Here is a 23973-nt window from a genome sequence, read left to right as displayed (position 1 = left end):
CGTTTTGTCATTAAAGCATATTGTTGGTAATGACTTGTTCCATGCATGCTGATTCGGGGTTGTTTAATATTAATTGTGTCTTTCATCCCTTGAAGTACTGTAGTGTTCTAACAGTTGCTACAAAGTTTGATGTGTTTTGATATCCTGATGTTAGAAGTAAGGTTTTGCTTCCATGATGTTGATTGTTGTGCTTTTCAATGTGAAAACATTTTTGTCAGAGTGAGGGTATTGTAGAGTAATGCTTAGTAATTTTTGATCATGTTGTAGGCATTGTCCAACCTTTCTGTGCAGTAACCTTGTTCAAGGAATAAAAATAGGGCCAATGCCCCTGGGCACACCTGGTATGACAAGGGAACCACTCTTAGGTGTGGATGACCCATAAAATATGTAACGGAGAAGAAATAAATACAGCCAGACCCCGACATTCGCGGAGGATACGTACTTGGAAAATGACGTGAATGTCAAATTTGCGAATGTGGGGACATTGTTTGAATGTGGGTAAAAATAAAAATAAGACTTATTTTCACTACATGGTCTAGTAGAAGGCAGCACATGGGTTCAAGTCATTGAACCAAATCGTTCAATATGGAATTATCCAGACTCTTCCTAGAGCTGGCCATCCGACTAAACTTAGCAACCGGGCAAGAATGATCTTGGTCAGGAAGGTGATCAAGAACCCAATGACCTCTCTGACAGAACTACAGAGTTCCTTGGCTGAGATGGGAGAACCTTTCAGGAGAACAGTCTCTGTGGAATTTCACAAATCTAGACTTTGTGGGAGAGTGGCCAGAGAGAAGCCAATCCTGAGAGAAAGGCACATAACAACACGTCTGGAGTTTGTAAAAACACATGGCAGACAGAGCATGAGGCAAAAGATTTTGTGGTCTGATGAGACGAATATTTAACTCTTTGGCCTGAATGTAAAGCTCTATGTCTGACAGACACCGAGCATAGCTCATCACCCATCTAACACCATCCCCACCATGAAGCATGGTGGTGGCAGCATCATGCTAGGGGAATGCTTTTCAGCGGCAAAGATTGGGGGATTTGTAAGGACAGAGGGAACAATTAATGGAGCCACATACAGGCAAATCCTATGAAAATCCTCTCTATCTCTTTGCTGGTGACTCCACTCTCTCCCGCTCCATATCTCAACCACAAGATTGGCAGACTGCAGCCTCTTCACTCTCTGCAGACATGGACAAAATCACAAACTGGTCAAACAAGTGCAACATGTCTTTCAATCCTGACAAATCTCACACTCTTACTATGTCCCTCCAAAAAGACCATCTGGAAAACCCTCCCATCTACTTTCTCAACAATCCTCTCGAAGAAGTTCTGTCACTCAAGCTTTTGGATCTCATTATCTGCCATGATCTTACCTGGGAAAACCACATTTCCAAGCTGGCCTCCAATGCCAGTGGCTGACTGGGCATCCTCCGTTGTGCAAACTCCTTCCTTGGCACACCTGAGCTCCTCACCACATACAAAGCTTTCATCCGCAGTTTGATGGAGTTCTGTAAGTGCTAACACCTAGAACAACACACCTAGCTCGGCTTCACGCTGTTGAAACCAAAGCTTTCAGAATCATTGGAATCTCCCACGATTAAGCTGATTCTGAGGGCCTTTCACTCACTCACCGCAGGCAGGTAGGTGGTCTTTCTGTCTTCTACCGACTCCTCTCTGGCCTAGCTCCCCCAGCTCTGTCTGCCAAATATTCATTCAGGTCGCACAAGATCTACCAGCAACCCTCTTCTGGTGAAACTGCCAAAATCAAGACTCTCTGCTCATCTTCACTCTTTCATTCCTCTTTTTTCCTGCTTCTGGAACAATCTCCCATACTCTCAATCCCACTCATCCCTCTAGGTATTTAAAACAGCTTTTCACCATCATCTCTTAGCTTCTTCCCCCATCCAAAACCTTGATCTTTTCTACCCCCGTTGATACACCCCAAATTCACCTCTTTAAAATTCCGTTTTCTTTCCTGAAATTCCTAGTAGTGTTCATTTGTTTTATACCGTGCATCCCTCCCCCCTTCCCCCTCAGCCCTCTCCCTACCAAAGATCTCCCGATGTCCCTGTTCTCTACTGTTGTGCTTGTGTGCTTCCCTCTCTCGCCCCATCTTGTCTCCCGCTCCCTTTATTTTATGTTTTATGTGTCAGTTTGTTTTTTTGTGTTTAATTTGTTAGCTCTTACACGAGCCTCGACTTTGTACACCAAATTTTTTTGGGGGGAATCCTTGCGGAGAACCAGATTCAAAGTGCAAAATACCTTAGACTGCGGGGAAGATTTACATTCCAACAGGACAATAACCCCAAGCATACAGCTAAAGCAACTGTTACGTGCTCCTCCCCGACCCCCTGGTCACGGTGTACCTCCGAGCCCCGAGAGGAGTCACGGAAGAAAAGTGTGTTATTCTGTATGTCAAAGATCAATGGGGAAGCCACACCAATTGTTACAAACCAGCAAGTATTGTATTAAGATCACACAAGAATAACAGTACAAAAACAATAGTAATCAATTGTACAACAAATAGTATATCATTCCTATGATGGTACCATCAGGTTCGTACAATATAACTCACTGTGCTCCAAGTGAGCGAAAATAAGAAGATTCCCAATGTCTCTATTCCCCGGCTTCCAGCCAAAGTTGATTCGCTCCAGCGATCGTCAGATCAATGTCCAATCGAGACCAGAATCCCGTTGGGGTTGGCAGTTACAGTCTCTGCTGCCAAAGCTGTGCAAAGGCGCCCTCCAGGTGACTGGGAAATCCAAAGGCGCCCTCCAGGCGACTGGGAAATCACACCCTCGAGTATGGACGTTCCAACGCTCACAGTCGGCAAACCTCCGATTTACCTTCAAAATCCGCGTTGCACACACACACACACACACCAGATACGTCTGACTGCGCTGAAAACGGCTGACGGGAATCAAAGAAAAACCTTGCGCGACGCGCAAAGGCTGAAGCGAAGCAAAGAAACCTTGCTCGACGCGCAAAGCGCGTCAGTCAAAATGGCCGACGGCCCGTTCTCGAGACGTGACGGCCCGTTCTCGAGACGTAACGGCCCGCCGATAATTCTCTCCGGAATCGATTGCAAAACCTAACACGCAGGTTAATCTGTCACAGCGATAACCACTCTGTCGCAGGAATCCCTTTCCTGGGAAACCCAAAGCTCACTCGTGACTCTTGCTCGCCAACGTTCACTCCAGAACTCAAAGCAACTATGCTTCTTGTCCGACTCCACTCGCTCCACCTTCTTTTTCTCCTCTTCCTCTTCGTCGTCTTTCGGTTCCGGTTTCATTTTAACATTAACTTTTCTACCTTTTGAAAATAGTTCATAAACAATAAACCTTTTGAAAACAATAATAGTACCTGGAATCAAAAATGTTTACAGTGGATGAAAACCACAACAAAGCAAGTGACGAATCCGTAACACAACACACAGAACAAGAACGTGAAAGTCCTTGAGTGGCCCAGCCAAAGCCCAGACTTGAATCCCATTGAGAATCTGTGGAAAGAAAGACATGAAGATTGCTGTTCACCAGACACTCACCATCTAACTTGACAGAGCTTGAGCAAATCTGCAAGGAAGAATGGGAGAAACTCCCCAAATCCAGATGCGCAAAACTGATACAGACATACGCAAGGACACTTGAAGCTGTAATCACTGCCAAAAGTGCTTCTACGAAGTATTGATTCAAGGGGTTGAATACTTGTGTAAATTAGATCTTTTTGTATTCATTTTTGATTTGTAAAATTTTCTGGAAAAAAATTCCAATTTGACAAAAATGTTAAATATAATCCATTTTCAATTCAGGCTGCAACACAACAAAATGTGAAAAAGTCAAGGGGTATGAATAATTTCTGAAGGCACTGTATATGTATTCCCTCTGAGGGTTTTTATTTTTTTATAATTTTTACATATAAAATATTTGCCCATATATTACGTTCTGTGGCCACGTTCCTCAATCCCCATTTATCCCATATGACCTTAATCTTGTGCAACGCAGTATTCTTTTTTTCTTTTTCGACAGCTCGAAACAACAGCATTCCTCAAAATCAAGTCTATGCATCACTCGTCGCTCATACAAATATAACCGAATCAAAATATGCCTTCAAGGTTGCTTTTGCCAAATATGTTGGAGTTCTGTTTGTTTATCCACTTTTATCACAGGTTGTCTGCAGCACTCTCGAGAATCTAGATATGTCCATGATTATAAACGATTTATCCTCGTATTAATATAGTGGAACAATTGTTGAGCAACATGGTATTTGATGTACAGTAATCAGTAATCTTTCATCATTTCCATGCACTAGCAGCATTATTGATTAGAGATATGGGGTATTAACTAGAGGATATCACATAGGATATTGTTGAAAGGTTGTTCAGTTACTTAAAGGTTGTTGGTGTGGCTTATTTTTCTTTCTTTTTCAGAGTTTAACAGGCCACACATCCCCCGTGGAGAGTGTCCGGTTCAAGGACTCAGAAGAGCTGGTAATGGCTGGTTCGCAATCAGGCTCACTCAAGATCTGGAACCTGGAGGCAGCTAAGCGTATGCACCCTTGGAATATTTGCTACTTTCAACCTTGTAGCTTTGGGTTGATGCTTGTGCAAGCTTTTGTTAATCCATTTTATTTTGCTTTTGTCTTTGAATCCATAATCTTGCATCAATTTCATGTGAACTTTGTCTCCATGAAGTTTTGTTCTAGCAAACAACAACAAAAACGCTATCTGACTGTAAAAGTTCTTCTTTAGTCCTTGAGCCCAGACCCCAATTTTCACATATTGGTACCACCCAGAGGGACCAAACCAAATTGCTATTTTCAGCTTGCTAGATGTCCCTAGTTTACATTTTGGTATGATAGCCTTTGTAGATGAGTAGCTTAATGGTGGTTATCACCTCATATGTAAACATACCCTGCGCAAAAAAGACGAAACACACGTTTTTCCTTGTGCTTTACTCTAAGAATAACAACTTTATTAAGATAGTTAGGAAAGAGTCAAAAGTACATTTTGAGTTATTTTTCAGTAGAAAACAACCTTAAAATGTGTCTTTTTATGAACTGGGATGTTTCACACACTTGAAGGTAAATTGAAATAAATGTGTTCATACACTCAATGTTGTTACTTCTGGCAATGTCATTTCAAAGAACTTTTTATATTTACATGGATTCACACCCTTATTCTGTTCAGAAAAGCCTAAATAATAAAATAAAACCAATATGTCACTTATCATGTCATCACTTAATAACCCAAGTCAAAATTGAAATTTCTGTTACCGTGATACACACTCTCATACATGACTGTACACTGCCAAGTTAATCAGTGTCATCATCAGTGTCCGAGTCTGACAACTCTACTTCCAGCTCTTTTTCTCTGGCTTGGTTGGTGCAGGTTTGTAGTTTGCACATGTCTGTGCACTTCAAGCTATATGCCAGGCAGGTACAGTCTGGTAGTTTGCATGAGCGCACACATTTGCAGGACAGCAACTGGAGCACAGCTTCTGGTGCAGGTGATCCACGCATCCACTGCACAGCAAGCTTGCCCTCTTCATCTGTGGTCCAACCACAGTCCTTGGGGTCAGGGATGAATGGGTGACTCTGCAAACATCTCCTCCAGATGGCTGCTTGATAGTTCGCACGGAGGGCATGCAGGAAGAGACAGTCCTCACAGGGAGGCAGCTGGCTAGACTCTACTTCACCACGTCTCGCACAGAACAGTTGGTAGCGAAGCTTGTTGACTGTGGCAGTCTGTGCAGAAGGCATGTAGAGATGGCAGGTGACCTTTTGGAGTTTACTGAACAGCTCCCCAGATACCTCCCATGACTGACCAAGTTCAGCAAAGGCCTCCAGATAGGTCTTGTCAGACTTCATTCGCTTGAAGGCAGCCAACTCGCCACGTCCAGCAAATGCGCTGACTGTATCACAGCCTGTGTAGCCATGCATACCAATCAGTGCCTCACACACCTCACCTCCCAGAGCATGGCTCAGCTTCTGGATGTCAAGGTATCTTGTCCTGGCCTTGGTTCCGCACTTCATGTACATGGGACATGGGATGGACTTGGCAACAGCCAGGCACAGCACGAGGACATCTGTGTCTTCTGCACTGATCACAACGGACCTGATGCCAGATTCTGCTGCATGAACACCATGTAGTAAGATGCGGGTGTCAGCTTCTTCCTGTGAGGACTTTAGCTCTGTGGCCTCCTCCCAGTGCTCTTTCGACAGTTTGTAACATTGATGTCCACAGGTCACATACAGTAACTTGTTGTCAAGCTTCTGCCTGTGTTCTGGCCCTTTCCACGTCTGCACAAGGAACTCGATCAAGCTGGTCTTGTTAAATGAACTGGAGATGAACTTTCTCCACCGTTGAATGTTGTGCCCAGGTGCTATGGTCTTGAACTGCAATGCTGTGTCTCCTCCCCTGTTGACCCTTTCCGCATTTTTGATGGATGTGTCTCTGTAGACATCGAAGACGACATCAATGCGGTGGCTCTTTCCACCTTCGTGGAGGACTTGAGACAGTGCTGATTCTGCCAGCTGTGAGAAGGTCTTTTCATTTCCTTTCAGTTTATGGACTAGGCTCATCCCATCAATGACTGTTGCTGAGGGCTCTGGGATGACTTCTGCTGGAGAAACATTCTTTTCCAACTCCCTGGCAAGGGCAGCTTTGTTGGTCTTGCGGAGAGACCCATCACCATTGGCCAGAGCCCATGGCAGGGGCCCCAGTGGATGAGCCAGCACGTCACTCATGTGTAGTTTCCTGCTTTCGGCAACAAGTATCATCTGGCCAAACAGTTTCCTGTCAGCTTTGATGACTACTTCTTTGGCAGAGTTTTTACTACATGACTTCTTTCTGATGTCTGAAAACGTCTTCAGCTTCTTCTTTGACATCTTGTCATGAAACGTTGTAGCTGGGGCAGCTGCTTCCAAGCGCTCTTGTTTGAATGTTTGATATGCCTCCTCTCCTACCTTGCGGGTGTCGAGAAGGTCCTTGGCAACTTCTGCTGGGGCCACCGCACCAGTTGACAGACTGACAAGCTCTCCATGGTCAAGGTTGAATGGATTCAACCAGCTGGTTTCCATCAGTGGAACCATGGACTGGATGTCAGCCTCATCTCTTCTGATTCTTGGCATCTGTAGGTCAGGATGACTGAAGTTGTCATGTTGGCCTACATGAACCATGTCCCTTAGCTGTCTCATATAAGTGCTTCGGTACTCAGATGCCAGGTAGTATCTAGCCACAGCTCCAGGTTTCAGGCTGAACCCTTTTGTGCCTCCAGGTGTCTGGGTGTCCTTGTTGACAGTCTCTTCGATTGTCTGGTCCACAGGTATCCGCCCAAAGGGATTCTTGCAGCCGATCTGCACAGAAAACCCACCTTGCATAAAGTGGGCATGGATGTCAGGATGTTCGATGGGTAGCCGAGACATTGTGGCATAGTAGTAGGTCAGGAACCGGGCGTAGTTCATCTTGTCATAGGCAAAGCACCAGGGAATCATCTCTCGAATAGCTGCCAGGTGAAGCATCCAGTTACCTTCTCGAGATGCTCGGATGAGGCCCAGCATAATCTCAACCATGTCTAGGTAAGACATCCAGAAGGCTGCAAGGCTGTTCTCATCTCTGAGGGAGTTCAGGTAGGTTTCGAACAGCTCCAAGATACGTGTGCATGATTCATCCTGAAGCAGGTCCTGGAAGGATGCTTTGCAAACATTGTTGTGGAACTCTCCAATGCTCTTCAGGGCTTCTTCTAGGTGTTGGCTGTCTTCAGGATGAGTGTTCTCTATCCACAGAAGGAAGCCTTTCCAAGCAAGCCTCATCAGTGCTTCATATGCAGTCTTGTGTGCTCTAACTGCCCGGTTGTACCTGCGACCTTCCATCAGCCCAGCCACAGACCCTTCTGCAATGACACCTGATTCAACAAACACATCTCTGAGTCCTGCATCTTCAAATCTCTTCCCTAGGATGGACAGGAGGTTGCAGATTGTGTGGAAGACGCCCATCCTGATGATGATGTTCTTGAATTTGTCATGTTTCCACACTATCTCAGCAGCCTTGGCAAAGAGTGCTTGGTCAAACACACAGACGATCTTGTTGAGCTGTAAGGACTGCATGATGCCAAGTGTTTGCTCCAGTACGTCATTCACAGTTGACATCTCAGTTGCAGGAGCATTGATTGTGGGAAGGTAGCTCACAGTGTCCTGGTTCACTGTCACATCATTGCGGATCTGGATGTTGAACCCTGTTCAGCTGCTTATGGTCTGGTTCTCAGGATCTGACATTCGAGTCAGGAGCCATACATGGTTCTTCTTCTTTGCATCTTGAACTTCTTTGTTTGTGTCGGAATCAAGGGTCTCAGTCTTAGGTGGCCCAGTTCGCTGTCCAACATTGTAGGTTGGTAGCATCATTGGGGCAGGACTGATGCTCCTCTTCTTGGATTTGCTGACTGCAGGCAGGACCTTCTGTGGCATGGGCCCTGCAACTTTGGGTTGGACAGCAATGCCATTGACCCTGTGAGAGGTGCCTTCTCCACTCAGTGTCTCTTCAAGACGGTCAATGTTATCCCAGGCCAGGGTGGTAAACACACCAGGATGCATGTCTTCTGGCAGTGGTATGTCCTCTGCTGAGCGTTCCAGCTTCTGGACACAAAGAGCTGTGTCAATCTCCTCCACTTGGGAGTAGGAAATAGCATGGCCAAGACGATTCAGACTTCGTATCAGTTCTGTGTTTCCTGTCAGTGACTTCACAGCAAATGGGAGGAGTATGTGCTTGGGTGGCTTAGTCTTGCCACAGGTGACAGCAAAGACTAGATCACTGCCAAAAGAAGCAGCAAGACGCTGGACTCTTTCAGAGGGATTTGCACACTCAGTATCCCCAGTCAGCAGGGTATACAGGAACTTTGTGACAGCTTCAGGGATGACACTTTTCTGTGTATCAGGTGACCATGACTGTTGGACATCTTGTTTCTTGATCTGTTTCCTCAGCTGTATGGCTGCTTTGGTGAGGATATCCATGGATTTGATAGACTGTGCTTCACGTAGATCGTGCTTCATGTTGTGGGCTTCCTTGACAAGGTCATCCATTGACGGGCTGTCTGGATAGAGAAGCACCCTTCCTTTCTCATTTGAGACAAAGTGAAGTGACCCTTCCAGCTCACTTTCAAGCTTGCGACGAACATGCTTCTTTGTCGAGGGTTTGATCTTGGTGATGCCATGGGAGTTCATGGATCTCTCAAGCCTGGCTGTGAGGTCTGTTAAAGGCAATATTTCAGGGTTTGGGAGGAATTCAGTCCTCACATGCATGAACAGTTCCTCATAGGCTTGTCTCTCTGTCTCCTCATAATCTGCTGCCTCACTCTCTTCCTGTTGTACTTCTGAAGAGCTGGTAGAAGACACTCTTCTTGTGTACTCTTTGTAGCACGTCTTGTGGTAATTCCCCTCTGCGGCAACTAGGTCTCTGCTCAGCAATGCAAGCACTCTTAGATCACATTTCTTTATTGCCGCCTTGCGGATGGTGTCGTCTGCTCGTAACTCAAGATACTGCATAAGAGGTTCCCTTGATTTTTGTCCTTTGATGTATTTCGGGTTCTGGCAGAAGATGCAGATCTTGTCATACAGTCTTGAAGTAGGCCTACTTGGTGCATCCCTGGTCCTGGATGATGATCTTCTGGAAGCAGCTTCTGTGGGTTCAGCACTGGCACCTTTGGAGAGGATCGAGTCCAAAGACTTCTTCATGGTAAACATGCTGCGGCATTTGCGATGGTACTGTACCTGAGGTACTTCCTCTTCTTTTAGTCCTTTTGCCAAGTCAAGGACTGGGGCATGCTGTCTGATCTCTGCAGCCCGGAGCAAAGCCTTCCATGAATCCAGGTCCCTCAATGTCACCAGGGAATCAGAGTCATCGTCTGAGCAATGAATAAGACAGTTTGTGCACGGCCGCTTCTTCGGCAGGGTGGTACCTTGATCCATCGACATCACTCTGATCACTGTACAACACTATCTGCAACATACAAAAAGATAATATTGGTTAAGATATAAGTATAATTGGTGAAAAAAAAACGCTTAAATCTACCTGTAATTCAAAATGTTAAGTTTCCAGCTGAAGATAAATACAATTATTGCAGGCAGTAAACACAATACAATGTAAAAAATAGTGTGAATCACATTTATTTTGCATTTTGCTTTTTAATCAAAAGGAAATAACCTTATTTGCATTGTTTTAATCCACATTGGTGGAGATAGAAATTTGACACTGGCGTATCTTTCATTTTTTGCAAATTACACAATGGTGCTAATGACAAAAAAATGAGTTTTAAAAATTATTGACAAAGCTACCTATCTCAAAAGGCTATCATATCTTATTACACTCATATCAACCCTATAAACATTTTAGTACTACTTTGGTTTGGTCCCCCCAGGTGGTACCGATATCTGCTCTGGCCCATGGACTGTGTAGGTGCTTTTCTATTTTTCAGTGCTGCTTTGTGCAACAAAGTTGCAGATATGACTCGGGATGAAGCTTGATGTTCCAGTTGGATGTGTTGTAGCTATAAAATATGTGGAGCTATAAAACATTGGTGTGTGTGTGTGTGTGTGTGTGTGTGTGTGTGTGTGTGTGTGTGTGTGTGTGTGTGTGTGTGTGTGTGTGTGTGTGTGTGTGTGTGTGTGTGTGTGTGTGTGTGTGTGTGTGTGTGTGTGTGTGTGTGTGTGTGTGTGCGCGCACGCATGCAGTTGTGCGAACACTGACTGGTCACCAAGTTGGTGTTCGGGGGCTCGATTTTCATCCATACGGGGAGTTTGTCGCGTCAGGCTCATTGGATAAAAGCGTCAAGGTAAATGTCGCTCCTCTTCTTAAAATTGATTCCCAAACTCTGGTTCTATTGTTGTATTACTTTAGTACTGAACGGGCATAGTCAGTTAGATTTTAGAAATTCATTTCATTGTTTTCACCCCCCCCCCGCCCCCCTTCCCCTCCTTGCTCTCCCACCACATGTATTTTATACATTGTTTCAGGCTCATGGAAAATTTGTACATGCAGGACAAAGACAGACATAGACAATGAACAAATCTTTACAGCACAGCATGGAGTTTGAGCTTTGTTTTGCTCAGATGGTAATGCCAAACAAGCTAACAAAAGGTTTTGAAATACAGTAATACCCCAGTTTATGTCGCCCCTTTTTATGTCATTTTAAGAGTACGTCGTGACGTTTTTAATACCACTTCTCAGTATTAGTTGTCTCAACTCACACTTGCGTCGTTTCAAAAGCCATACCTTTTATTCCCCAGTGTTGTCAGAACTTAAAAGACTAATAAGGATGCCAGAATAAAGCGCTAAACGGGACCAAATCAGGAGATCACAAAATTTCCGAAAGAACTACTGTACTTTGCATCACACGTAAATAAATGCACTGCGCTGTAGATTGGCTAAGATGCATTGTAAAGGTTACCATTGAAGTGAAATCAGATGTTATTCGTCGAATGGATGCTGGTAAACATGCTGTTTATGTTTCCGGGCTATGAAGTTTGCCTCTGATCGATAAATATGCCCATGTTCATTGAAGGAGAAAGAAGACCTACAGCCACCTTCGACCGCTTCTGGAAGAGGTTTATTTTTAAACGATGAAGCCGCTTAGATATTTGGCCTTCATTCCATCCATCCATCAAAGTTCTTAAATAATCGTGTCAGAATTTGCTTTTTTTATTTTTTATTTTTTAGGCCATCTTATCTTGATCTCAAAGAGATGACCTTATGAAATGGGTCATGATGTCCATCTGTCAGTCTGGCCGTCTAATTTTATTTTGCTATTCTTGCTACTCCTCCCTTATCACCCGGCTGCTTTTTCTGAAACTTTATACATGAATACAATATAGTAGCCCCCACAATCGCTCAGGCTTTGATTTTTTGATTTCGGATCATCGGGGCTCCCAGGGGATCAAAAGGGCTCCCAGAGGGCCCAAATCAGCAGAGGTCTGAACTGCAACCTCAAGAGATAACCATCAGCCCATTTTGGGCTGTTGTTTTTTTTTTACAGCCCTGTATCATATAGGACATATGGGATTCATCTTTCAACACTCCATTGACACCTAACATTCATTTGACATTTAATTTTGCGATCCAGAGATCATTTGTACAGCGGTGCATTACACCCTTGTGACTTACAGTGATAGTTTTAACTTTGTCATAACACGCAGGGAATTGGGATGCCAACCCTGGGAGGTCACTGAATGTGCATTCCAAGTTTATTTGAGATTTGCCAAAAACTGTAGTAGTAGTTGGAGTTGGCAAACAAACAAATGCACAGACCATTCATACTTTATCGGATAGACGTGTAATCGTGTACAACCAATTGCCATGCACACACTCTTTGCAACTCATTGGATGAAAACGTTGTGAAGATTGAAATACAAGCTCAAATTTTCATCTTTGTTGTTTTTTCCACAGATATTATTGCATTTGCTGTCTCTACAATACTCAACTTTCAAAATGACGTATGAATGCTAAACGAGGCCTTTTGCGCATGCACTGTGTGTGTTTTCAGTGACTCGGTTTTGCTCGACCGGCACTTTTGACCTGCCATTACTAGCACAAAACCTGTTATTCAAATCGTCTTTTCAACATAATTTTCATCATTTAGATGAAAGAGTGGAAATTTCGAAATGGTTTTAAACCATAATTGTTCCGTTTCTAAATGTAAATTGGACTCATGGAAATATAGCAAATATGACAGATATCAGTGGATGTGAGGTGTCCGGTTTGTACCATTTCCTGTTAATACAAGCTAGCCTTGACTGTGGATTTAACACACACACACACACACACACACACACACACACACACACACACACACACACACACACACACACACACATCTTTTCTCAGCAATCGATGCAAAAATCTAGTATACTTTCTCTTGTGGTCCTGGAACCAAACAGACTATATTAATAACAGCTCTCGCAGCTCACATCGCTCCTCCCCTCCCAATATGATTTATAGTAAATATCATTTTAAACATACCTTGTATGTTCAAAGACCACAGATATGTCCTTTCCATTGGTGTTCAGAAGCACCTAATCCAGATACACTACATTCACTGGTGGCGATCTTGGTGGCTGACTGGTGACATTGCTTGGTTTAATGGATATGGACAATGATTTGCAGAACAGGATCTTGTGGTCAGATTAATCCAAGCTTACCTTATCTGGTTCTGTGAATCATCACAACAGCGTGATATGGGCAGTAGACAGCCCACGATTTCCTGTTGAGCACAACGTCCGGTATCAAGCTAGTGTGTTCATCTGGGCAGGCTTTTGGAGGCATTGTTGGACCAATATTTTTAGAAGAAAATGTGAATGCTGCAAATTACCTTCTAATGTTGGAGCAGCATGTATTTCCACTCAATGATTGCCAAATGTGGTTCATGCATGATGGTGCGCCTGCTCATTATGCTGCCAGTGTACGCCAGGCCCTTGATTTGAACATTACAGACAAATGGATTGGCCATCGTGGTCCGGTTGAATGACCGCCGCGGTGTTGTGATTTAACAACACACTGTGATTTCTTCCTTTGGGGTTTCCTCAAACACAAAGTGTATGCGAGGAATCCTACGACCCATAGAGACTTGAAACAATTCATCCGTAATGAGACTGCTGCCTTAACTACTGAAATATGCAGAACTGCATGTCAGAGTGCAGTTTGAACATTTGAACTGATCTGTTTCATGTATATTAGACTGATTAGACTGTTTAACGAGTAATCATGTTTTGTTTTTCAATAATAAACTTAGTTGTTTGTTGCAGGTATCGTTCTTGCAGGTAGTTCAGGTAGTTCAGTTGCAGGTTGTTCAAATTTGGGCAGTATTCCATTGAGCTATCTTCAATATGTGCCGGGGGTTTCTGGACCACTCTTGTGTATATGTGTATGTATATATATATATATATATATATATATATATATATACTGCATTTTTAAAAGGTGCATGAAAGAGTTTGATAGAGCATATTATATGCAAGACAAAAGACATATCCCCAAACCTCGAGGGCGTCCTGTCTAACAGCGTTAGTTGTTGGACGTTGATCCCATGCTGTTCTTCGAGAAGAGTTGGCAATCTATCACGGTGCATTCTCCAAATTTCTGCTCTAAACTACAGGGGGCACTGAATCAGTGGCAACAGCATTGCCCCTCAGCAAATTATGCGACCCCGCAGCCTTGTTTTTGTTTTTTTTTCTCGTGTAAATAAATGTCCGGCTTTGTCAAGTTGAATAGTCTTTGGAACAAATTAATTTATCTTAACTGGAGTCTTCTGCATTAGTTTGTCCTTTAAGATTTAATAAAACAATTCACTTTACACTTTATATGTATGCAAGATAAAAATGTGTTAAATTTTTTTTTACGTCTTTTGTTGATGCTCATCCATAATCACAGATGAACAGGAGGTGTTGGTAATATGATAAATTATATTAAGATGCATAAAGTCTAGTTTAATACTTATTTTGCCTTTTGCAGATCTGGGATCTCCGTCGGAAGGGTTGCCTCATGACTTATAAGGTTTGTATCAAATTGTGAACTTTGCACTTATGATCACTCTATGCTTTTTTTTTTTTTGGTATACAAGATCGAGGCTCGTGAAAGAGCGAACATTAATCACATAGAAAGACAAACCGACACATAAAACATATAACATCGGGAGCGGTAGACAAGATGGGGAGAGAGGAGGAAGGACACAAACACAACATTATTTTGAGAGCAGGGACCGAGAGACATGGAGACATGGAGAGATCTGTGAGAGGGAGAGGGCATTGGGGGGGGGGGCATGGGAAGGGCCCTGCCAGGACTTCGAGGAAAGAAGTTGGAATTTCAAACAAGGTGGATCTGGGGTGAATTAGCGGGGGTAGAAAAGATCAAGGTTTTGGATGGGGGAAGATAAGAGATGGTGGTGAACAGCTGTTTTAAAGACCTGGAGGGACGAGTGGCATTGAAGGGAGTGAGGGAGTTTGTTCCAGAGGCGGGAGAAAAGAGGAATGAAAGAGTGAAGGTGATACCCCCATTCCACTTATGCCGATCGACCCCGATCTGCACAACGGGAACGATCCTATTTGGAACGGGATCAATCGGCATGATCGTAAACGGAACGTCTTCGATCTTTGTCGATCGGGACAAAAAAATAGATCGGGGCGATTTTTTAAACATGTTTAAAATTTCCATCCCGATCTGAAATAGCGGGACTGATCGTGATTACAGCGTGAATGCAACGTAGTCCATCGGAATGATCGTAGTTAGAACGGCTTGATCGTAGTTAGAACGGCTTGATCGTGATTACAGCGTCGTTGCAGCGGGAGGATTATCTTGTGCCGTTTCGACGACGATCGTTACCTATCCGTCCCGCTCCAATGCCGATCAAAGCCGCTGTATATAAATCGGTCCGGATTGCATCAGCCTCACCCGATCAAGTATTTCGACACGACACTTTTTGTCAACGTTGTTAAGTGGAATTGATAACTGCATGAGCCAAATGGCATTGCCCAATAACCCCATGGTCTAAAATTAAAAGCGGTACAAGTTAAACAAATATTATTAATGATCAATTTTACCGCTTTTAATTTCATGACCTTTTAATTAAGTGAATGCAAACTTTGATTCCCTCTACCCAGCAAAAACTTGTCAAATTTTTAGCTTTTATTTTGAAGACCTTTCATTTTGCAATGCATTTTCATCCCCTCAACCCTTCTGTCAACCATGGCCGGACCCAGAACTGAGGGGCTCTTCTTCTTCTTCTCATTCTTCTTCTCACTTGAGCAGCTCTTCTTTCATTAATTGCATATTGTTGGAGAAGTAGAGCGAGCTGCAGACGGCCATGTCTCTGATGTTGATCCATGGCTGTCTTTGACGATACTGATGATCGGCAAGCAAATCAGGCCCTATTTATACGGATCGGGACCTGAAATCTGCTTTTTAGTCGGCTTAAAGACGGGAATAGAGCGTAGTTAGATCGGTTTGGTCGGGAATGACGTAGTTGAAACGGCAATAGATCGGCAGCATCGGCGTTGGATCAGTTTTAGATCGGCGGCGATCGGGAATGCATCGTGTCAGAGCGGCGGCAATCGCGAATGCAGCGTGGTTACAGCGTACGCGAGCGGGAACACAGCGGCTCTAAACGGCTTCGATCGGGTCTTCAGGGACCCGATCTACCCACGATGAGCGTGGTTACAGCGTAGTGATCGTAATCGGAGCGTACTTAGGACGTAGATACAGCGTAGATGACCAGTTTTTTCCCAAAGTGTCCCGATCACTCCCGACCTGGAGATCGGGGCTAATCGGGGCCAATCGGCATAAGTGGAATGGGGGCATGAGCAGAGAGCCGAGATTTCGGCAGTTTAACCATCAGAGGGTTGCTGGCAGATCTTGTGCGACCTGTAGGAATATTTGGGGGACAGAGCACAGAGAGAGCTGGGGGTGCAAGGCCGGAGAGGAGTCGGTAGAAGACAGAAAGACCACCTACCTGCCTGCGGTGAGTGAGTGAAAGGCCCTCAGAGATAGCTTCATCGCGGGAGATTCCAATAATTCTGAAAGCTTTGGTTTCGACAGCGTGAAGCCGAGCTAGGTGTGAGGCAGGAGCACCGGCCCATAGGGGAGAACAGTATTCCATTGAGCTGCGGATGAAAGCCTTGTATGTGGTGAGGAGCTCAGGTGTGCCGAGGAAGGACTTCGCACGACGGAGGATGCCCAGTCGGCGACTGGCTTTGGAGGCCAGCTTGGAAATGTGGTTTTCCCAAGAAAGATCATGGCAGATAGTGAGACCCAAAAGCTTGAGCGACAGAACTTCTTGGAGAGGATTGTTGAGAAAGTAGATGGGACGGTTGTCCAGTCGATCTTTTCGGAGAGACATAGTAAGAGTGTGAGATTTGTCAGGATTGAAAGACATGTTCCAATGCTTGTTTACTTCTCTGAGTATTGGTTGAAATTCATCGATGCCTACTGCTACAAACTTTGGTGATAGGATGGTGCAGAGGTGGTACATGTACATTTAAGCTGTGTAGCCTTGGTTTGATTCCCAACCTGACTTTATTATTGCTGTCTGATTGGTGCTTCACAAGGGTGTTGCATCATATAGTGTGCTGTCCCTCAGATAGATGTTAAACTTGGGACCTGTCTGCTAGCACTCGCTTTAACTGATGGACAACGACTATCGGGGATGCCTCTTCACGGTGATTGTACCCCCCCCCCCCCCCCCCAATGCGAGTCGGGGCCTAAATCTTCCCCATTCTTCCCTGCTGCCCGGATTCGTCAGGGCAGCACGGTCCACAGTCAGAGTGCTGATCGGTCCCCTGAACCGGCCCTTTCCCTCTTGTCTCTCTCTCTCTCTCTCTCTCTCTCTCTCTCTCTCTCTCCATCTCCCTCTCCCTCTCCCTCTCCTCTCCCGTCTCCCTCTCCCTCTCCCCTCCCCCTCTCTCCCTCTCCTCTCCCTCTCCCTCTCTCCCTCTCCCTCTCTCCCTCTCTCCCTCTCCCTCTCTCCCTCTCCCTCTCTCCTCTCCCTCTCTCCCTCCTCTCCCTCTCTCCCTCTCTCCTCTCTCCCTCTCCCTCTCTCCTCTCCCTCTCTCCCTCTCTCCCTCTCTCCCTCTCTCCCTCTCTCTCCCTCTCTCTCCTCTCCCTCTCCCCTCTCCCTCTCTCCCTCTCCCTCGCTCCTCTCTCCCTCTCCCTCTCTCCCTCTCCCTCTCCCTCTCTCCCTCTCCCTCTCTCCCTCTCCCTCTCTCCCTCTCCCTCTCTCCCTCTCCCTCCCCCCTCTCTCTCCCTCTCCCTCTCTCCCCTCTCCCTCTCTCCCTCTCTCCCTCTCCCTCTCTCCCTCTCTCCCTCTCCCTCTCTCCCTCTCCCTCTCCCTCTCTAACTCTGTCATGGCCCTGACTTGCTGAAGGCAGGGGTACACCATCCTGGATGTGGGGGATCTCTGGGTCGCGCTGGCAAGATCGATCGGCTGTCTCCTTGCCACGGGCTTGTTCGAGAGAACTGTCCAGGGCTATACGACAACTGATGGACAGGCCACTGTGTCTTTTGTGAAGAGTGGATGCATTATTGCGGGCCCCCTTGCCATGTTCCAAATTCCTGCCGAAATGGGTTATGGGTGACAAAAGGGATGAGGATGAAAGAGAGCTTTTGTGAGTTTGCAAATGTAATATCAGCTCTAATTTGCAAATTGATATGATATATGTAATAAATTGATATGTGAGGTGTGTGTAGCTCAGAAGAGCCCTGCTATTGGTGTTTCCCCTTTCTCCTGATGTTCCCTTTGTTACGTTTTGTCCTTATCTGTTGTGTGTCCTAGCTCTTCCATGAACCTAGACCATGTATTAAAAAGAAAAGAAAAAAATAGCAGTATCATCAATTTATATGATGGTGGCCTGCAAAAGTATTCATCCCCTACCAAGAATGCCACATTTAGATGAATTATGTAGAAGAAAAAATTCCAAATGAACTTTTTTATTCATCAATGAAGAGATCAAATGAAACACTAAAGGAGGTGTACAAATCCTGTGAACAAATTATATCAGGAATACCTGTAAAAAAACGTACAAATCAAAATTCACTGGTTGCAAAAGTATTAACCCCTTAGGTCAGTACTTGGTGAAGCACCTTTTGCAGCAATGACTGCTGTGAGTCTTTTTGGGTAGGTCTCCAACAGCTATGCACAGTGACAGTGAAATCTTTACCCATTCTTCACGTGAAAACTTCTCTAGTTCTGCAATGTTTGATGGGGATCGTCGATGGACTGCAATCTTCCAGTCTCGCCATAAATGTTCAATTGAATTTAAGTCAGGACTTTGACTGGACCGCTCAAGAACATTTATTTTCTTCTTATTCAGCCACTCCAGTGTGGTTTTAGCGTTGTGCTTCAGATCAATGGCCTGTTGAAATGTGAATGTCTTACCCAGTTTCAGATTCATGACTGACTCAAGCAGGTTTCCATCAAGGATTCTCCTGTACTTTGCACCGTCCATTGTCCTTTATATCCTGACAAGCTTGCCAGTCCCTGCTGATGAAAAGCAGCCCCATAACATGATGTTGCCACCACCATGCTTGACAGTAGGGAATGGGGTTGACTGTGTGATGTGTAGTATTAGACTTGCGCCAGACATGCCACTTTGAATTTAGACCAAAAGTTCAATTTTTGTCTTGTCTGACCACAGAATGTTTCTCCACATGCCTTCATCATTAAAAAGAAGAGTTGTTTTTTGTTGTATTTTTGGAGCGAGGAGGGGAAAATGTTTAAGTAGAGGGATCAGAAGTAGCAATACTTGGGATAAAAGGAATGAAAACGAAGCATGTGCGATCAAAAATGGAAGCAGAAGCAACAACCCGACTTGAGTATGCCAGACTTTACCAGGGACACAAACTCGACGATTCAGTGCAACAAGATACCGTTTGGCACAGAATAAAGGATGGCAAATGCGACCAGCAAGACAGGAATTAAAATAAAATGGTAAAACACAACATATCTGGTCCGGGAAACTTAGCTTTGTTGAACTGGAAAGAGGAACTGTTGGTCGACGTCCACGTACAACAAATACCGAACCGGAAGGCAAATTAGCATGCATTTATGAAAGTGTATTGTGAAATTGCCCCAATTTGTCATCCTGTTTACCTGTGGAATAACAGAAATTCATCAAACTTAATTTTGGGCTAGATTATAAGCAACACAGGTTTTTGTTGTGTGGAAACGCTGCTATTTTGACTGTTTTATATTGTTTTCATCTCTGCAGGGTCATGCAGGCTGTGTGAATTGTGTACGATTCAGCCCCGATGGTCGGTGGGTCGCATCAGCAGGTGGTGATGGCAGTGCTAGGGTATGTTAGGCACTTAGCACAGTCATCTGTGCTCTTAAATGTGACTTACCCAAACTAACTACCTACCATCTACAACATATTGATATTTTATGTGAATTTCATAGAATGTCCAACAAAACCATAACATTGGCCATGGTGGAGTAGGATGGAGTGGAATGTTTAAATGAAAAAAAAAAAAAAATTAATGGGAACTCCTTTTTCTACAGTACCGTGCATCTTTATCTCACTTTTTAGCATGCTCAGGTCTGTGTTAAACATGATAATTATTTTGTGTTGTGTTTTCCATTCACAGATCTGGTGTTGGGCTAGCGGCTAGGGTGCCGGCTTAGGATCCTAGGATCCTGGGTTCGAATCTCGGTCGATCGCCGAATTAATGCCAGGGGGGTTGACTCAGCCTGTCATCCTTCCGAGGTCGGCTAATTGAGTACCAGTTCACTGGTAATTCCCTGCTTGTCGTTAAAGGCGGCAAAAAGGGTTGGCGTCAGGAAGGGCATCCGGCCGTAAAACATTGCTTCAAAAAGGGGACCGAAAAACAACAACTACCACGGTCCCCGAAAAGGCCAACCCCCGCTTTGAGGGGGAAAATGGCCTCTAAACGGTGGTTTTTTTTCCATTCACAGATCTGGGATCTGGCTGCAGGAAAGCTTCTCCATAGCTTCACCGCACACACAGATGCAGTAAACACTGTGGAATTCCACCCCTCTGAGTACCTCCTTGCTACTGGTAGTGCTGACAGGTATTGCCTTTGTGCAGTATATTATGTTTGACTTTATTATTTATTTATTTTCCAATACCACAAGCTCATTCTATTTCAGAACTTTGGTGTGTTGATTTTTACGGCATAGCCCATAGTGCATAGCCGTTTAGAAGTGTTTGTCTGTCCGTATGTCCCCTCAATCGTATACCAATCACAGATGAGGATCTGGTCACATGACAGAGTGATGTGATTACTTCTGATGTCATTATGGCGTACAATGGCCGACTCCACACTCTGCCATATTGATTCCTATGCCGTTCAGGCCGAACATATTGTCGAACCTGTCATATATCACAATCGCCATGATCTACCTTTACGTTTTTCATTCATTGTGAAACGCAAATAACCCGATTGTTAAAATGACCATCAAATATTGAAAGCATAGACATTACGGATCTTCCAACGACACAGTACGTGTAGGCCTTAGCCTTCGTGCTTCACCTTCAGGCTACTTCGGACAAATTAGCCCAGGTTTCTTAATACAGTAGTATTGTTTTGTAATAATAATAGCGTTAGTATTAATAATATAGTAAATATAATCGTAACACTGCAATCAATCCCTTTGTCGTTATTGCAAATTTTCTAGGTTGAAGCGGTGTATGGTTGGTTTATTGTTGACTCGAAACATTGAATGAACCAGGGTCTCAATGCAATCTCTTCACTTCCATGGTGACAGACAGTTTGGAGACTGAGAGCACTTAAAAAAATAATTTAATACTGACATTATTTGCTAACTGGTATCTATCTCCACCCAGGTCATGCTACCCTCTTAAACTAAAGTATCAGACAAGCCCGGCTACGCCGCTGTTAGACTTTCGGTCTTGTTTTTTCTGATTGAATTCCATCAAAAAAAAATTTGACTCGCATCAAGGCTGATACCTTAATGGAATATTTTGTTATGAAAATAGAAGTTGTATTTGATGTCTGAAAAATAAAAACATTAAGTAACGAGTAATGAACTAGGTGGAAAGAATGGAGTATGAGAGGCAGTTTGATAAATTTCCTCGTGAGCCATTTTTATATTGTGAATGTTGATGTGTTACAAATACATCCCTGTTGACTATGACCACGCATCTCCAAATGTAATGTCTGCACTGTTTAAATTTCCCTAATTGCTTTGCCTTTGAACATTGTTTTTCACAATTTGGTTACCTTGGCGATGGGTCCAAGTTGGTGTCCAATAGTGTGTTGATAATAATGTATGTACCGTATTTTTCGGCCTATACGTCGATGTGGAGTATAAGTTGAATTTGCTAATTTTCCCATTTTCTTTTCTTCATTCATAGACAAGTTGATTTTGAGTGGAGGACTAGGCTAGATCAACTCCAAGTTAGCAAAACTGCCATTCAATCAGGCCAATAGAGGTGTTAATTCCTCCCTGACACTCACAATGCATCTCTATCTCCAGTATTTTGTTAAACCAAGCAAGCGTATTTATTATCTAAAACAAGCGATAGGATCATTATGAGCTCATAGCACATTCAATTTTGTCGCAGTTCACTACTCTTTGATAAACATGACGCTTATTGTAACATCCTGACACCTGACGCTTATTGTAATACGAGCACTAAATGTTTGTCCATATAGCTTTGCAGCCACGATTAGCCTTCTTGGTTTTCTTGGTAGTCCGCAACGTATCCTTCACTTTACCAAATGTATCCTTTAAAGGGTGCTTCGCCTCAAATTCAGGTAATTTATTTTAAAATCTTCTCAGAAACAATGGGGAAATAGCCGTCAGTCCCCAACTGAGCTATTTTCTTTTTATGATCATATATCTTCCCATATTCTACTTTACTTGTCATCTCGTCCTAAGCACTTTTTATTATGCCTCCGCTCCCGAAGGTGGCCGGAGGCATTATGTTTTCGAGTTGTCCGTCCGTCCGTATGGGCTAAACCTTGTTTCTCTCAACCACATGTCCAATTGAAATGAAACTTTCAGGGTAGGAGTGACACCCATGCAGAATGCTTTTTATGATAATTGTGACGTCATAGTTCACGTGGTATGGCAGCCACCTTTGATTAAACGCAACTAATTAAAAAATTATTTCTCGGAAACCGCTGAATGGAAAAATTTTAAACTTGGCACATTGTCAAGTACTTCTAATAGAGAACAAAAGCATGATAATGATGACATCATTGGTGAAGTGGTATACCAGTCAAAAATGTTTGAATCGAATTCCTTATCCTAAAAATCTGAAGTTCCATGCACATGATCTATGACCCATTTGTATTGAAATATTAAATTTATGACATCATAGGTCACATGGTTTGGCAGCCATATTGGATTTAACCTGAAACCTTAGAAAAGCATCTTCTCCCAAACCACCAAATCGATTGACTCGAAACTTTATGTGTGTCATTGACTAGGCATGGCGATTAAAAGATGATCACAAAAACATCATTGGTCACATGGTGTGGCAATCATATTGGATTGAAGGAAAATATTAAATAATTATATCTCTGAAACCACTTCCCCTATTCATGCGAAATTTTACAAATATCATCTAACAGCACTGTTGCATATAGTTTGAAAATGATGACGTCAAAGGTCACGTGATTTGGCAGCCATCTTGGATAGAAAAAACGAACCTTATACGATCAACACGAAACTTCACAAACGTGATCCGCCACTCATACATATGCAGAGTGTATATTTTTTAAGGTCATATGTCATGTGGTATGGCAGCCATATTAGCTTGAAAGCCGATGATATTTAAAAAATTCCCTTCTCTGAAACTGCTTCACCGATCGATGTGAAACCTGTCATGGCCGGTTGTTACGGATTCGTCACTTCCGCCTTTGTTGTTATTATATACTTGCAGGATTTTTAGTTTCAGGTAATGTTGTTGTTAAGATTTTTGTGTGAAATGGAGATGACTTTAGTAAAAGGTGAAAATAAATGTTTGTGAAGGAAAAAGGAAGACGCGGCAAAGAGGCCGGAAGAGGAGAAAGAAAAAGTCGGCAGAGAGAGGAGGAGACGGCCATGAGAGTGATACAGCCATAAAGTCGCATCGGGGCTGCGAGTGGACTTTTTTGATATTGGTCGTGAATGAGTTGAGGCTTCTCGGGGGAGGGATTGCCCGTGACATTGTCCTATATTGCAATTGCAATTAAAGCTGCGTCTCAGGTTTTATCACCAAGTGCGAGTTATTGTTGGAGAGAAATCAAGCGCCTCCATTACAGGCAGATACGTCATTTTGTCCTCAAAGAGGCTGTCCGCTTGGTGCATCTTGTTTTGTCGTTGGGATTTCCATATCGACCTCACCGTGTGGAGCACCGTTGGTTTACATAACGACTCAATTCCCGTATCGACCTCTCACCTCGTAACTCCTCGTCCGCCGTTGTGCCGATACCTGCCTGTTCTCGTCATTCTGCACGGCTTCCAC

General features: G+C 43.9%; 1 protein-coding gene across 1 annotated transcript in view; it reads left to right on the top strand.

The window, feature by feature from the left end:
• KATNB1 (katanin regulatory subunit B1) overlaps positions 1–23973 on the top strand; it is a 64275-nt gene that overhangs the window by 5289 nt on the left and 35013 nt on the right. Inside the window, 5 exon segments of the mRNA XM_068130335.2 lie at positions 4436–4553; positions 10729–10829; positions 14501–14542; positions 19747–19830; positions 20451–20566. Of these exon segments, the coding sequence (XP_067986436.2) occupies positions 4436–4553; positions 10729–10829; positions 14501–14542; positions 19747–19830; positions 20451–20566 (461 nt within the window).

This window comes from Myxine glutinosa, chromosome 11, assembly GCF_964187855.1.
Source record: "Myxine glutinosa chromosome 11, kmMyxGlut1.1, whole genome shotgun sequence".
Taxonomy (NCBI): Eukaryota; Metazoa; Chordata; class Myxini; order Myxiniformes; family Myxinidae; genus Myxine; species Myxine glutinosa.
Note: the sequence above shows the minus strand (reverse complement) of the source record. Positions and strands in the feature narration are given on the sequence as shown.